Source organism: Brassica napus, chromosome C3, assembly GCF_020379485.1.
Source record: "Brassica napus cultivar Da-Ae chromosome C3, Da-Ae, whole genome shotgun sequence".
Taxonomy (NCBI): domain Eukaryota; kingdom Viridiplantae; phylum Streptophyta; class Magnoliopsida; order Brassicales; family Brassicaceae; genus Brassica; species Brassica napus.
Genome location: NC_063446.1, coordinates 42,235,190 through 42,251,015, shown reverse-complemented (window position 1 = coordinate 42,251,015; position 15,826 = coordinate 42,235,190). Strand labels below are relative to the sequence as shown.

Below are 15,826 nucleotides of genomic sequence, written 5' to 3'. Positions count from 1 at the left end.
CTCACACCGGACAGGGATCCCATGTAAATTGCAATTGAGCATTAACTGTCACAGCGCGTAGACTTCACAACCTCTACTAAAAAGCTCGTGGAGCCTTCTGTATGTAATTAAAAGGGGAAAAGAAGGATAAAACCGTAAGGAAAGGAACAAATCAGGACATGGCTCTCTCTCATTGGTTTGTTGATTCTATACTCATCTCGCTATTAACAAAATTAATTTAATTTCCTAAAACCAGTGATAAATGGTAGTTTCCGAGAAGTGTATTCTTCTAAATGTATATCGATCGTGTACAACAAGTGTTTTCGTCAAGCTCTTTGGGTCTTCTTCTTCTTCTTCATCGTCTCTCCACGAAACACCTTTACGCTATCGTTGACGTCTCAGATGATCCAATAACCCGCGTCTCCCTTCCTCACAGGTAACCACCCTAGCTATCGAACTTTGATCGATCCTCTTTGTTCAATCGTAATAACCGCTCTAGAGATAAGATCCTCACGATTCACTCGACCACCTCTAGATTTTAGATCTGTGTCGTTTTAGCCATGGATTTTCCCGAGAATCTGCCATCACCAGACATAGGAAGATTAGAGCAGATCGTATCTCACTTCTTCCCGAAGGCACTGCACATCGTCCTCGACTCCAGAATCCCTTCCTTGCAATCCCGTGGCCGTACTCGCGACCGTTCATCGGGTGGTCTCAACGTCAAAAAGAGCGATAAATGGTTCAATCTCATAATGGGAGACCGTCCCGCAGCGTTAGACAAGTTACATTCTTGGCATAGGAACATCTTGGATTCGATGATCATCGACATCATCCTCATCCATCCCACTGACGATGATGATGATCATGGCAATGTACGATCTGCCGAGACTGTGATCGAGCGTTGGGTTGTTCAATACGAGAATCCGTTGATCATGTCCCCTCAAACCTCTGATCCTTCCACTCGTTACCAGAAGGTTTACAAGAAAGCTATCATTCTGCTGCGTTCTCTCTACGCTCAGACTCGGCTTTTGCCTGCCTACCGTGTCTCCAGGCAGCTGAGTTCGTCTCTTGCGTCTTCCCGGTATGAAATGGTCTACAAGGTTTCGTCTTTCAGCGATGTCTTCTCTCCTCCCGTGACTGAGACCATGAAAGAGTTTCGCTTTTCTCCTGTTGAAGTGCCTCCTGGTCGTCTCTGCGCATCTGTTACTTACCGTTCTGACTTGTCTGACTTCAATCTCGGTGCTCACATCACATTGCCTCCGAGGATCATAACCGATTACGTTGGGAGTCCCGCCACGGATCCTATGAGGTTCTTCCCTTCTCCAGGGCAGAGCTTTGAAGCTACTTCTTTTCATTTTCAAGGTAGAGCTGGACGGCCTCCGTTGACTACTAGCTCAGCTTCTGAACGTCCCCATAGCTGGACCAGTGGCTTTCACAGACCTCCTACCCCAAACCAATCTTTCTCCCCTGATTTCCACTGGTCCCGTACTGATGGTGGTGACAGTCACCACCAGCTTTCTCCTCCCTTTTCGCCATCAGGTTCTCCTTCTACTCCAAGAGGGAGTTACAGTCCAAGGATTAATGTGAGGCCTGGTACTGCTCCAGTGACCATTCCTTCTTCAGCTACGTTCAATAGATACGTTTCATCTAACTTCTCTGAGCCAAGTAGGAATCCACTCCCTCCTTTTTCCCCTAAAAGCACCAGACGCTCCCCTTCATCGCAGGACTCTCTGCCTGGGATTGCTTTGTACAAGAGTTCGAGAAGCGGAGAATCTCCTTCTGGACTAATTAACCACTACCCTGGCCACAAGGTTATTCTTATGCTTCTTAAATTGTTTTATGTGTCTTGAGATCACTTATGTTTTATATTGCCTCCTCACCTGATGTGCTGTTTGACTTTGAATCTAATCTTTCAGCTGACAAAGGACAGCAAATACGATTCAGGCCGGTTCTCTGGACTGCTCTCTTCAAGTGGCTCACCAAGATTCGGCTTTTCTAGGAGCCCGAGTAGATTATCTTCGGATTTGGAGGACCCTGATTGTTCATGCCCTTTTGATTTCGATGATGTTGACGAGTCTGTACTCCAGTACAGGTTAAAATGGTTTTAACCCATTACTTACTTTATTCACTTGAAGGGTGTCTCTGTATTAGCTTTCCACGATCTCATCAAGAAAACAATTGCTGACATCTTTAAACCTTGCCTTTTATCTCACTGTCTATCGTTTTTGGCTATCAATTTCACTTTTTTTTTTCGGTGCAGCCAAAGTCTTGACCGGAGGAAAACTTCAAGCTCTATATCACAGTCGCTACCTATAGGGAGGAAGTCACAGGACGCAGCGGTTGGAGTCCTGGTTCAGATGCTAAAGACAGCACCGCCATTACGACAAGACTCAAGCACTTACATGGCGTCATCAATGTCTGGTGTTCAGAGAGAAGGTAGTTCAGTGTCAGGTGCAGAATCTGAATTTTCGATGGCTCGAAGTACATCAGATGCACTAGAGGAGCTCAGAAACTACAAGCAGCTCAAAGACTTGCTTCTCTCCAAATCCAAGAGTGTTGGAGGAGCAACTCGTGTCCACTGACCCAAAACCAAAAGAGCAATCAAGTTATGAGTTAATTATCTGATGATTGTTTGTAAATATGGATTTGATGACTATTACTTCAGCTCACGTTTTAGTTTCTGTAAACGAACCTTTGAGAAAAAGAAAGAAAAAAAGAGTGTGTAAAATAACTTACCTTTCAAGTTTCAATATGTACATAAGTACTAATAAAGTTTGAAATCTTTTCATTTCAATATTGCTAAATCTATAGAAGTCTTTGGTAATTTGAAGAACATCGATCGATCTTTGTGCGCGTTACCAATGAAGAAGTTTGATGTAACAATGCATACTGATTCTTGTTCACTTTTATGCATATATATGCTTACAAAAACTATAGTAGCGATTTAAGCTTGTAGTTATTCTGATTTGATTTGAGCATCGACATAGAAGAGTTTTGCAACACAAATTGGATGATTAAGTCACATTTAGATAAACGATACACTAAAACACAAAAAAAAGGCCGAGTAGCTTCAAATATCCATCCGCCATATGCCTAAAACATCTACCAATTTGCAGCTTTCACCAAATCATTGCCACAAAGTAAAACTTCAAAGCCTTGCATTTACCAGAAAACAGACCCAAAAAAACTGCCATCCATACATCTCCTGCACAACTAACTTGAGAGCTACTAGCCGGCTTCAGAAGTGATATCTCCCGTCAAAAGCGTCCCGCGAAACCCTGCTTCGATATCTTGATGCCCCATCTTCTTATCGCATATCCCATCTATTGAGAACATCAGGATGGTTATTTTCTAAATATACAAATCTCACTTAAGCTAAGTAATTTAGCTACACTTAAAATAATTGAAAGGTCTTTTTACCAGCAATGTCGCGGTGTTCGTGTATCTCGGTATCTCTCACCCAAAGCTTGTCGCCAGGGAATATATTCATGTCTGCGAGAGTTGCAGATTCCTGATCAATCACTTGTGTGCCTTTGTGAAGTTCCTGGTTCTCCTTCATCACCTGCACATTATTATTAACGCCCACATGTCACTGCGTCCCCCAAGTAATCTTCTGAAACTTAAATAAGACTAGAGGATCTACAAAAGCAATGTTAGAAGACATTACTCCAAGTAATTGCCATATCATCATCTTTAACTGGTACACAGTCGTTGTTGCAGAAACTTTCAAGCTGGTCTGCTTCCCATAGTTTGTTCTCCGTGAACGCTTTGAGGTACGCCGGTCCACCTCCAAGCCGGAGTCAGATGCCTCTAACATTGACTTCGGAGCTTCCTTTCCGCGCACCAAGCAGACAGATACTTCTCCTTCAGAGTAACTGAGCTTCTGCATCAACTCACAGCTCTCTCTGTCTCCTATGCATTCCTCACAAACCTAGCAAGGGTAAAAGATATTGTTAAAAGCAGCTCATGGACCTCAAACGATTATTCTACATGTATGGGAACAGTATATAATTCAAATACCTCCGGGGATGTCCTAAGAATAAGCTGCTGAGTATCAATGTCCATATCCTTCTCAAGGTCAATAACGTCCTGAGATGCACTTCCATTCTTACTATTACCAGTCTCAAGAAAAGCAGAGACTCCATTCTCCATGATCCCTCCCACTCCTCACAGAAACATTTCCAATCATCCTCAGGGATGATTGTCAGCTTCTCCGTCTAGAAAAGATGTGCAAGAGAATCAAAGTAAGAATTCCCCATCTCATCGCTAAAAACAGCCAGTAAAGATGACGGAGGATGTGAAACGAGAATTCAAATTCAGAAAATTAGAAATGGTTCCTTTTATTTCTCTCACTGAACCGGTAATTACACCACATAACCACAAAACCAAACTATCAGAACCAGTGACTAGGGTTAACACTAGAGATTTTAAATCCTCCCAAGCGCCTAAAACCAGTCCCAAAACACCCAGCCATCTCTCAGCACTTGATTAATCTCTTTTATATATACTATCCTTACTTCTTAAGGAACAAGTTAGCCTCTCTTGCGTTTGTTATGAACACTGATCAGTTTCCCGTTCTGATATTGGCTTTACTATTTCAAACGGTTTCAAAACAGATTAATAAGAATCATACTTACAGATGAATTTTTCTGAAAAAATGAGCCACGTTTGCAGACAAGTTCAGGGAGCCTTTCAAGGAGTCGTTTGTGCTGAAAAAAATGTTAAGACAAACCATTAGTTTTATACTCAAACTTGGTAATAGGAAGATAAAGTAAGTCCTGCTGATATACGACAGGTTATATTCACCCGCGAGAAAGCAGTGTAGCAAACAGATTTAGAGTTACATATAGCAACCAACTCACTGCAAAGCAAGGATCTTACCTTCTCGCACTTGAGAGTATCAATGACTCCATTAAGAAGTTCAGGTTCTGGTACTGAGGAACTGTTTTTTCCAGTCATATTAATACAGCTTCTCCACTGCACTAACCACGGAGAAGGTACCAAGAAATATCGGCTTTGTGGCGCTAATGCTATACCCTTTCCCGTGGCTAACTTCTCGTGGTTTTGGCGCTGCTTGGCCTTTATTGTTCTGTTGCATCAGACAGAACGTAAGAAAATATTTAATGAGTATCACGAATTCACAACCAACAGAAACAAAAACTAAACATGGTTAACCTTAGTGCATCCTCGACGTCAGCAACCTCAGAAAGTTCCGATGTGCAGTGAGAACATTGGCTGGAGTCCAGAGGGAAACAAGGACAACCCGAAGTATCTTCTGGCGTCACTTTTAAAGCATCTTCAACAAGGAATGACCAGAAGTTCTCTGGAACTAGAATCCTTTTGGCCCCTGGCGCTTGCTCAGGCATCAGCCCCCCATGACTGCACGTGATTGCATTTGTTGGGCGGCCTGCATCTGCTTCGCTGGGGGCATCAAGGTTTTTCCTTTTTACCCATTGCTGCAACCTGGAAACATGTTATTACGCTTTAGAAGGAGCTTGATTTTTCTGAAACATGTTAGGTGCGAGTCCCAATGACGTCCATCATAGAAGCAGCTAACTGTGGTAACCTATTAGTTACAGGAGAGTTGAATACATACCATGCTTTAGAGACGTAATACTCTCCGTCCTCAAACTTTCCCGAAAGAACATCGCCTGCAATGCTTTTCATGAATGTTCTTCGATCCCTATAGCTGTCAGAAGAGACAACCATGCGAGCACCATCCATAAGGCATTCCCTGCAGTAGTCCCCTTTCCCTAACTTTGGTCCACCATTGAACTAACAGTAAGAGAATATGACCACATCAAAAAGAAGGTTAAAACAAGAGCGTGGAAAACCCCACAACGAATTATACCATATGATAGAAGAACGGAAGATTCCTGTGAACAGAAATATAGATTATAGAAACTACGAATTTGTCTGAAAATGGTTAATAATGGCAGCTGATGCAAAAACTGAAGACAAGATAACTGCGTGTCCTGAAGAAAGAAAAGGGACAGAAAGAATATTGCATACCTTTGATTCTAACTTGGTCCATGCAAGTTCAGATATACGCTTCATGCAAGTAATTTTTGAGGCAAGAACTTTCCCGTGGGAACACAGTAAAGGGGTGTTGTCCAAAGCTCTACCTCGTACAAAAAGAACAAATATAATCAAGAACACTTGAAAGCATGGATATGATCTAATTTGCCAATTAGAAAATCGTATTTACCACTAACTGAAAACTGAATTAATCATATACTTTGTTGCAGATTCAAATGCATCGAATGTTGAAAGCAGTGCAGTAAGCACGGGTATATAGATTTAAAGGCATGTATGAGGAGATTTACTTACGGCGGCGAGATGGTATCAGCCCATAGACGAAGCCAATCTGTGGAGATCCAAAAGTATTGATCTTCAAGTGACTGAACAGCAGCTTCTGAAAGTATTGTTCGTACTTCTTGCCTCCTTTCAGTCAAAGTATTCAATTCTCTTTCCTTTCTTAAATCAAATTGCTTGCAACCCTCAAGGAATGTTGCGTTCAGGTCACTGATCCATTCATCGAGATGTGGCGGAAGATAACCACCTTCAGGCTGTTCAACATCTCCTTTAGTTATGTCAATAGGATTCTCTCTTTGTCCTTCCAGACTTTCTATTTTACTGGACCGAAGACTATAAATCAGCATATAAGCATCAGTGGATGAGAAAACCTCTGACTCTGTGGTGTCCTTCCCACTACTAGAGGCACCATTACTCTCGGACTTTGGAGTTGAAGAAGAGCCTTCAATGAATGGATGTGTACCCAGTTCTGAAACTTGCTGATCGTCAAATATCCACGACAAGCCAGTCTTTTCATTTTTGATGTGAGCAACGTAATGTCCACTGTTCACAGCGCTTCCTTTGTGGATTAACACAGCAGAGAGTTCGTATGTGAACTCATTCTCAGAAGACTCTGCCAATCTCGATCTCATATCCAGCACTTGGGGAAAGGAAACGAGGATGTAATTTTCTTCTTAGCAGTAGTCTGTTGAAGGAAAAAGATTAATCAATGTCTTATCTAAGATTCAGTTATTATGCAAAAGAGTCGTAAAGAACACCTTTGGGAGGAAAACACATGGCTTGAGCAGAAAAGTGAAAACAGGAGGTAGTGTGCGCAGCTTAATGCAGCGTGTGGCGTCAACTCTAGCATGGCAGCTCCCACAGAAATACTGATTGTCGCCATCGAGATGCTCCAAGCAAAGGTAATCACTCAAAACTATCATCCAAACTTTTAAGACCCTTGACATTCAACTCAAGGGCATAGAAATCCTCCACCTGTGAGGAAGCTTCTGAATCCCTCCCACATTTTGAGCACCTACAAAAGACACACCAACAATCAATCAGATATATATGGTGTTGCCAAACAAATACATATACTTTAAATGAAAGGTATGACTAAATCTTACGTGGTGACATGAGAGACAGTACCGCGGAAGAGATGTTGCACAATGGTCTGGGCAGGCAACGCTCAAGCAAGGACAAGAGCAGAGTCAAGAACTCGTGCGTATCCTGCTGAATCTCGTTATCCAACTCGAGCGTCTTCACAAAAGCATCAGAGTCAACAAATACTGGTTCAAGGCCTCAACTTGAAGAGAGAGAGAACACCATCCCGGAAAGCAGTGTTCAGTTCATGTAGAGGCACTGGAGGATGCTGTTAGCATAGCAAGTAGCTCCCAAGTTGGTTAAACCAGCGGGGGTAGAGTGAGAGGCACGACGGTGGGAGGAGGAGAGATGATCTCGGAAGTCGGAAGTCTTCTGCCAGAGACCAGACTTGCGGCTTCCGTTAGGGCGCAGAAACAGTTGGGGTTGACAGAGTGGCTCCTTGTGTATCATCAAGACGGTCTTCCTCAGTTATATCATTAGCTTCGTAGATTTTTCTGCAAAGAAGCAAATGCTTTGATTCAATAGGGGATAACAATGGCAAAAAAAAAAAAAGTACCGGAGAATTTGAGAAGAGGAATCGGAAGGTCTTTGCCTTTTGTTTTTGTTTCGAGTGTTAGGTCTCATTGTCTTGTCACCTCACCACCACCAAACCCAAAGAGAATAACACATTTGATTAAACGAAAGACATATTATCTCCGGGGGAGATGAAATCGCATAGAAACCCAGATCGATCGGAGAAAATAGACCGAAGCAGAAAGTACCTGAGAGTTGATAGAAAGTAAGCAAGTAGAGAGCTCAGCTTCTTCGTCTTCCGCGTCGATTTTTTCTCTCTCTCTTTGTTCTTTTTCCCCCTCGTCGTCGTCCCGCGCTCTCTCAAATTTCACAGAAGATTAATTTTAGATTTTTATTTCTTTTAGACTTCTTTTTCAGTATTATTATATACACTAACGTAAGAGATTTCATTCCAAACTAATTCATTAAGATCATAGGGGCCAGATGTCTTGTGTTGAAGATATTGCTACAATACCACCAACATGTGTAGTGTAGCCTTAAACAAAAAAATGTCTCAAAATAATATTTATGTTTATGACAAACGCCATAACTAAAAACAAACATTTGAGAAACATACATATGAATATGAAGCTACAAGGATCTATTGCCATCTTTTATGGCTTCCACCCTTCGTTTGACTACTCTCTGCCAACTTTCATCATCTTTGTCTTCGTGTGAAGCTTCACTTCATCCATATCATCATTATCACCACCTTGTTGCTTCTTGCTTCTTGCTTCTTGCTTTCCTTGCCCTTACCATCTTTCTCGTCTATCTTCCTCCCACTCACTACCCCTGTCCAAAACAAATGTTCCCGCCTCTCTTTCACTCTACCACCTTCACAACCCTCTCCCCTGTTGGCTGGCTCATCATCAATGACACCCTCTTCAGCCTGCTGCTGCTCGTGAGATCACGCAAACCAAGCGCAGCTCGGAAAGCTTCCATCTGCTTATCTTTCCTTGTGATGAGTTGGTGTATCAGAGATCTTCGCATCACTCTCTTCAGCAGCCGAAGCTTCAAAATTCAACCTTGCCTCCTCAAGCCGCTGAGCAATCTCAGCATCGGAAAGCTCGTCTTCAAGCACAACAAGGTTGAGATGAATCTGACGCTTGCAGTCATGCTCAAGAATGTCTTTGTTGGGTTTCTTGGATAAACCGGCGGTTCCCTGACCATCATCAAAGCATTTGCCAACATTCCTAGGCCTCACGAACAACTTGTTGGTTTGAACGTAACCATTAGTCCCTGAACCTCTCGCGGTATGTAATCAATCACCCCTACCTAAAGCGAAATGGCCAAGAGATCTAGGAAACACAGATCTCCGACTGAATCGGAAATAAGAGAAGTTAGATTACCAGTGAGAGAGTATGAGAGAGATCGTCGATGCGGCGGAGGAGGTTTAACTGACCTCTCTATTTTGCTCCACGAAGCCTCAAAGGCCTCCTATAATTAGCAATGTAAATATTTAATAATAAAATCTATGTAAACTAGCGATTTCGGTTGGGCCAGATTGAACCGTGGTCCTAACGTGTATTCAACTTCGGTTCATTGTTATTGTTTTTGTTATCAGACCATTATAATGGTAGATCAAAATTGAAGCCAAAAATTATGTAGAGGCTAGTATTATCTAAAACTCAAACCAGAATTCGATTTTAAACTGATCACTAGATGTTGACCCGCACTTCCCGCAGATTTTATTCTTTTTATACTAAATATTATAATTTATATAATATTATTATGTAACAATATTATTTTACATATTTTTTTTTTGTATTTTGTAAAATAAATTATTTTATAAACATTGTTACGTAAAAATACTGTTTTACATAATTTTATGTTTTATTTCTAAAAATTTGAAATTTATATGGAAATTAAATTAAACTGAACCTATATAATAGAGATTATTTTTTTTTTGGATACTATTAAAAACAACAAAACTTATTAAAAAAATTATAATATTTTGTACTTGCAAAATAGTTTTATAGTAAAAATCATATTTGAGAAATTGTTTTAAATACACCAACTTAAATATCATTTAAAAGAAAACTCAATTAAAGATATCATAACATTTGAGTTTAGGGTTTAACGATTCTTGTTTATGATTTATTATTTAGGTGGTGAAGTTCAGTTTATAAGATTCTGTAAATAATTCTTATATATTTATAAATATTTTGGGAGGGTTAATTTTGTTTTTTAATAATAAATTTAAGTTATTTATAAAAATGATAATAATTTAAAGGTAAATTTAAGAAATAGTATCAAATATGAAATAAAATTAAAATTTATTGGAATTATGTTATATACTGTAACATTAAACCAGTTTGATAAATGTGTGTTCTCTTTGTATAGAATAGTGTTGGAAGATTAAATTTGACATATATAAGTCATTCATGCTATGACATTAGTATGCATATAGATGATGAAAGTGTATTCTTGTTTAATGTATTAGTTCATGTATATATTCATTTCGTATATATTGTTCGTTCATTTATGGTTGGAGTAGGAGATGTAAAACTTTATATATAGTGATTACTAAACCATTTTGGTATAGTTTTTAAATATTAAAATGAAATAGTTTTTAACTCAATGGAATATATAAATGCTAATAATAGTTGACTAAAACTTTGTATATACGATATGTAAAAAAAAAAATGTTTTATCTTCGAAAGGAGATGTAAATTAAAATTTAACCATAATAAGAATATTAGATTTTTGTTAGAAATTAAATAAATTTTAATGTTACATAATAGAAACATTTAAAGTTGTGACCTCAAAAAAATAGTTTAAATTAAAAAAAAAAAACATTTTTAAAAGATATTTTTATTTAAAATTTTAATTAGAAATGGATATTGCTTTCCAACAAAATATTTTTAAAATCTTTGTAAAATGTATTTTAGAAAAATAATAATTGTGAGGTGTTATTATCACCAAAATATTTTATATAATTTTTATTTTCGTTTATAATTTAAATTTATGTATTTTATGATAACTAAAATTTAAATTAATCAATTCCGGAAATAAATTTAAATTGCAACTGAAAATATTTTTAAAAGATTTTGTTAGAACTTTCTTAAATAAATGTTTATTTTATTTTAAATAAAAAATAAAGATATTAAAAATATTATAATAAAGTTATGTACATTTGATAAATTTTCTACATAATGGTCTAACTTAAAATATCACACATGAAATGAAGTTGTGTCATCTATTTTAAATAGAATAGATAAGTTATAAACTGGTCATATTTAGTTCATGTAAAGTTTCAGTAGATTTTGGACCAATATAAGCTTTTAGTCTTTTGATTCTCTAGATATTGTTTATTTTAAATTCACATTTTGGATTTGAATATATATGTTACATAAAGTTCTTATATGCCTTGCAAATTTGTAAATATAAGTTTGTGGATTTGTAACAACAGGAGCAATTTCATAAAAACAGTGTCCAAAGAAAGAGTAAACCAAACTTATGATCAGTTTAAGATCAAATTACAGAGGGATGTCCGTGGGTGGTTCACCTTACAAGGTCTTTAATACACAAAATTATATAAATTGATATTCAGTAAATTAACAACTTTTAGTTGCTTTTAGTTGGATCAATTCAAAACATAACACAGTTTGATAAATTAATAAAACAATAAATTTTAGAAAACTCCTATTTAAATATATGGTCCCATAAAGATTATAAATTAATAATTGCTATTTATAGAGTTTATATATGTATAAAACATTATTTTTTTGTTTTTATTCACAAAAGAGTTTTATCTCAAAATTTTCATATAAATACAAAATATTCTGATAATATTGTATCAGATTACATCTAAAGAAAAATTTATGTTATATTCTTATATACACCAAATTATCACATAAGAATAATATAAAGCAAACTTTTATACTTATATAAACCGTAAAATAATTATTTATTTATTTATTTTATATTAGACACATACCATAAACTATATAAATCTAAAAGAAAATTTCTAGTAAATTAATAATTCAATAAATTAATAGACTATTATGTTTCTAATTTTTTAAATTTATAGAGTTCTTATGTATACGTCTTTGGATGCAAAATATCATCAATCAAATATAGTATTTTACTATAGTATCCACACAAAATGAATGCAAACAGATTTGTGGAGTTTGATACAAATAACTAAAACACATAAACTGATTAGAAATTATATTAAAAACATTGAGCATTCAGGAAATTTGGAGGGGTGGGGGGGGGGGGGTTATAGTTTGAACTTTTCAGACTTCATTTTAATAATGTCACTCTCATGATCTATAAAACTAAAACGAGATGTTACTCTCATAAGCTAAATAGATTTACCAACACAAAGATGCAAACATGAGTTCTTCACTAATATGTTTAGTAAAATCACTAGCAACCTAATCATATTAGTTTATTCAATTCAGTTGAGAGTCTTGAGACCAATCAACCATGTGAACAAAGCTTGTGTTTGTAATAGGGCCCGTATTTGCTTTCTTTTCAATAAATGGGAAACAAAGTAACGAACTAAACGAACAAAACTGATTGAATAAGTGACAGACTGATTGAATAAGTGTGTATTAGTAGATACATTTCCATGCTCTGTTCATAATCTCGTCTTCTACAAACGGACGCAATGACCACATCAGAGTGTAAGTATCTAGTTCATCAAATGAGGTCTTCAAACTAAGCGATCTCACAATCTTTTCCTGCAAAAAACAGTATCATAATCATCCATTGTTTTTTGATCAAAAAAAAAATCATCCATTGTTTTTTGATCAAAAAAAAAAATCATCCATTGTTTTTCAGTAAAAAAAAATATGAATTTCAAAGATCCAACATGCAGAATATCTAAAGGTTCAAGATCTCACAAACCTGCATAACATAGTTCTGCTTCACCATACTGTAAACCACTGCAATAACTGTAGCGTACTCTGTAACTTCAGGTTCTTGAGCAAAAGGTACAGTTTCGTTCTCCTGAAACCAACCAACATTACTCTCTAAAATCATTCTTCAAAAATATAAATGTGTATTGAAACCTTACTTCACTCGTCACTTGTCGCAAATCATCACCTGATTCTTCATCTAGTTGTGTGGAGAGCTTTGTTGCAGTCTCAATTGCAAGGGCAGCATCATCAGTGAGACGCTCGAGGTCAGATAACAAGCTTTGAGCTGCATTTACAATATCTTAAAGATTAGAAGGGCGTACTTGCTTAAGTATGTCGAAGTGAGTTGATGACATGAAACATTACACAAAGAAATATGGCGATAAACAGTAGATTCATTATATTACCTTTGATTAGGTGGTCAGAAAGTCCTGATAGAGATGTATGCACTTCTTGCAAACAAAAAATGAGAGACGTGTAAGCAGAAACGAATAATTGCTGAAGAGTGTTTTCTAAAACATGAAAGTTTTCGCATAAATTAACAAACTACGAGAGTTAAATCAAAAGAGTTGAGGAGTAAAGTTACAATCCCGTGTGCTTCGTGCAGCATCATCGATGTTAATACAGCCTGCTTCTACGTATGATTTAAGCCGTCTTGTTTCATTGTTCTTGAGAATGTTTTCGATCAACTTGGAGGAAGTGACTATTGGAGAGCGTTTGAGCAAGCCTGGGAGAGAAGAAATTATGTCAGAGAAGGTCGACAGTGAAAACAATAAATACAAAGCAAAACGTACAGAGTCCTTGCTGAAAGCGTAGAAGAAAGATGTTTGTAGCATTATCTAGTTCCTCAAGCTTTGTGATCCTATAAGCATTGCAATAATCCAAGATTCAAGAGTTAGAGGGTTTTAAAATAGCACATACTAAAGTGAGCACATACAGTATATGGTAAAGACTCTTTACTAAAGAGAATCAATCATAACAAAACATACCCCGTCATAAAGTTTTTGAAAATCTCGTAAATATTCTGCTTCATCTCGCTTCTCACTTCCATCTCTCTTGTCTTGAATTCTAAAAGACACATGTAAACACATCTGTTCAAGCTAAAGCCAGAAGAAAGTTGAGAGGCAGAAGTTCTATTTAGCTTGTATAGGGTTATGAAAAGCAACGTAAAGAGATCCAACAGTTTCAAAGCAAAGAGTGAGCAAACTATGAAAACACTTTCTTAATGAAATTGAATCTTTAACTTTAAACCCACTGAACACAAAAGAAAGACTGCTTCTGAAACAGAGTTATCAAGAAACTCGCAAAGTCAAAGGACAAGAAGAGTGACACAACACAACCTTGTAAAGTACAGTGACACAACACAACCTTGTAAAGTACACAAACTCAAGAACATCTCATGAACTAACAACGCATGCTCTCATCTAACTTTAGCTCAACAACATGACATGACACTCAAGAACAGGACACTCAAGTCATAACTTTGGCTAGAAAGCTTTACCTTCTTCATGTGCTAGTACAAAAACAAGACAAGATTAGTTCACAAGTTGAAAGTATTACTGAAGACAAAGACAAGAACCGCATAACAAAAAACTTAGCTATCTGAGGATAATAAAAAAAAAATTATTTCCCACAATCACAAGTCAGATTCTAGAGTCAAACTGAAACAGAGAAAAGGCTTAAACACTATGAAACATTCTCACACGATGTATATACCAGTGAACACTATTATAAGAAGCAATCTAAGATAAATCTATGAATTTCAAACACAAACAAGCAAATTCTTCAAAAACCCAAAACATAACTTTCCTCTAGTTCGAAATCTAAACTAATCCCAGATTGATCGTAAGGCCTAACCTGGGTTTGCTCTAGTTAGAGAGAGAGACTGGCGGAGAGAGAGAAGAAGAGATCGTCGTCTAAGTTTGAGGAAGAAGAGAGAGAGAACACACAAAACAACGTCGTTTCAACATAAAACATGGATTTATTTTTCTATAAATTTATTTAAACCCATCCTTATTTCAGTGCTTTGGAACAATTAATTAGGGTTAGGGCTTTTAGTTTTTATCTATGGGCCGGACCAGCCCTTAATACCTCAGCCCTACACAACAACACGAGTCGATTTCGCCAAACAAGAAACCAGAGTTCGGTTTTTGCAGGAGACTACGTGACGTGTGGAATGGTGGCCGACAAAGCTCTCAGGGAGACGCCGGAGAAGGCTGAATCCGGCGGTGGAGAGAAGAGGCTATCGAGATTCTGGGGTTTGGTGAATAAATAACTGGGGATAGTGTTTGGACATTGACCCAAGCAAAGATTTGATTCGTTAAAAATGAGAAAGATAAAGATTTTCTTGCCCAAAAATGGAAAGTTAATTTCCGTTTTTGTTTTTTACTTGTTTCCATATATATATACACACACATCAATCAATCAAATCAATACCATTAAAAGAGGATCATTCTCAAATTATATCCTTAATGAAAATTGCAGTTTTCTCAAAAATACTCTTATTTTTACAAAGAATTAATAAAATTCATTAAAGGCATTTAAGTCTTTTGATTTTGGGCCTACAGATACACCTAAATGGATCTATAAATAATAGGCCTATATATATATTTAAAATATATATTAATTTTAAATTTAATATAAGTATAAATATATTATGAACAATAAATGGATTAAGAAACATGAAAATATTATTTTCTTAAATATACGTATCAATATTCAAAATAGATCATTTGAATATTATACATATTTTCAATACAAACCAAAATGGTATATCCTACACCATATATCATATACATATTTGAATATCATTTTTCAGTGTATAATGTCATTTTATACATAATATTAATATGGCAATTACGAGTGTTCAAGAATATTTTAAAAACTATCTTAAAATAAATTTTTAAATCTAAAATACAAACACAAACTTATAATAGGTTATTAATAACGAAAATAAACTAATATTGTCATATCAATAAGTTATTTTATATTATCATTTTTTATTTAGATAACATGATAAAATTTTATCA

The 15,826-nt window shown here is 36.6% G+C and overlaps 2 protein-coding genes and 1 pseudogene across 5 annotated transcripts; 1 reads left to right on the top strand and 2 right to left on the bottom strand.

Annotated features, from left to right (window-relative positions):
• Positions 1–238: 238 nt before the first annotated feature.
• On the top strand, positions 239–2,773 carry LOC106421942 (autophagy-related protein 13a). 4 transcript variants are annotated; one of them, XM_013862769.3, is made up of 4 exons: positions 239–415; positions 515–1,790; positions 1,896–2,080; positions 2,240–2,773. In XM_013862769.3, the coding sequence occupies exons 2-4, from the start codon at positions 540–542 to the stop codon at positions 2,559–2,561; spliced, it is 1,758 nt and encodes a 585-aa protein (XP_013718223.1). In that variant the 5' UTR covers positions 239–415; positions 515–539; the 3' UTR covers positions 2,562–2,773. The 4 variants fall into 4 exon arrangements, with proteins under 4 accessions (XP_013718223.1, XP_048607602.1, XP_013718225.1 ...); XM_048751645.1 differs by having other exon boundaries at positions 242–415; positions 1,896–2,071; XM_013862771.3 differs by having other exon boundaries at positions 242–1,790; positions 1,896–2,071.
• Positions 2,774–2,898: 125 nt separating this feature from the next.
• On the bottom strand, positions 2,899–9,468 carry LOC106421941 (annotated as a pseudogene).
• A 2,911-nt stretch (positions 9,469–12,379) lies between these two features.
• Positions 12,380–15,222, bottom strand: BNAC03G52330D. The gene is made up of 8 exons (XM_013862691.3): positions 14,655–15,222; positions 13,787–13,865; positions 13,592–13,659; positions 13,384–13,524; positions 13,205–13,246; positions 12,956–13,083; positions 12,787–12,888; positions 12,380–12,620 (listed from the first exon to the last, which is right to left on the bottom strand). The coding sequence occupies exons 2-8, from the start codon at positions 13,846–13,848 to the stop codon at positions 12,492–12,494; spliced, it is 672 nt and encodes a 223-aa protein (XP_013718145.1). The 5' UTR covers positions 13,849–13,865; positions 14,655–15,222; the 3' UTR covers positions 12,380–12,491.
• Positions 15,223–15,826: the final 604 nt, after the last annotated feature.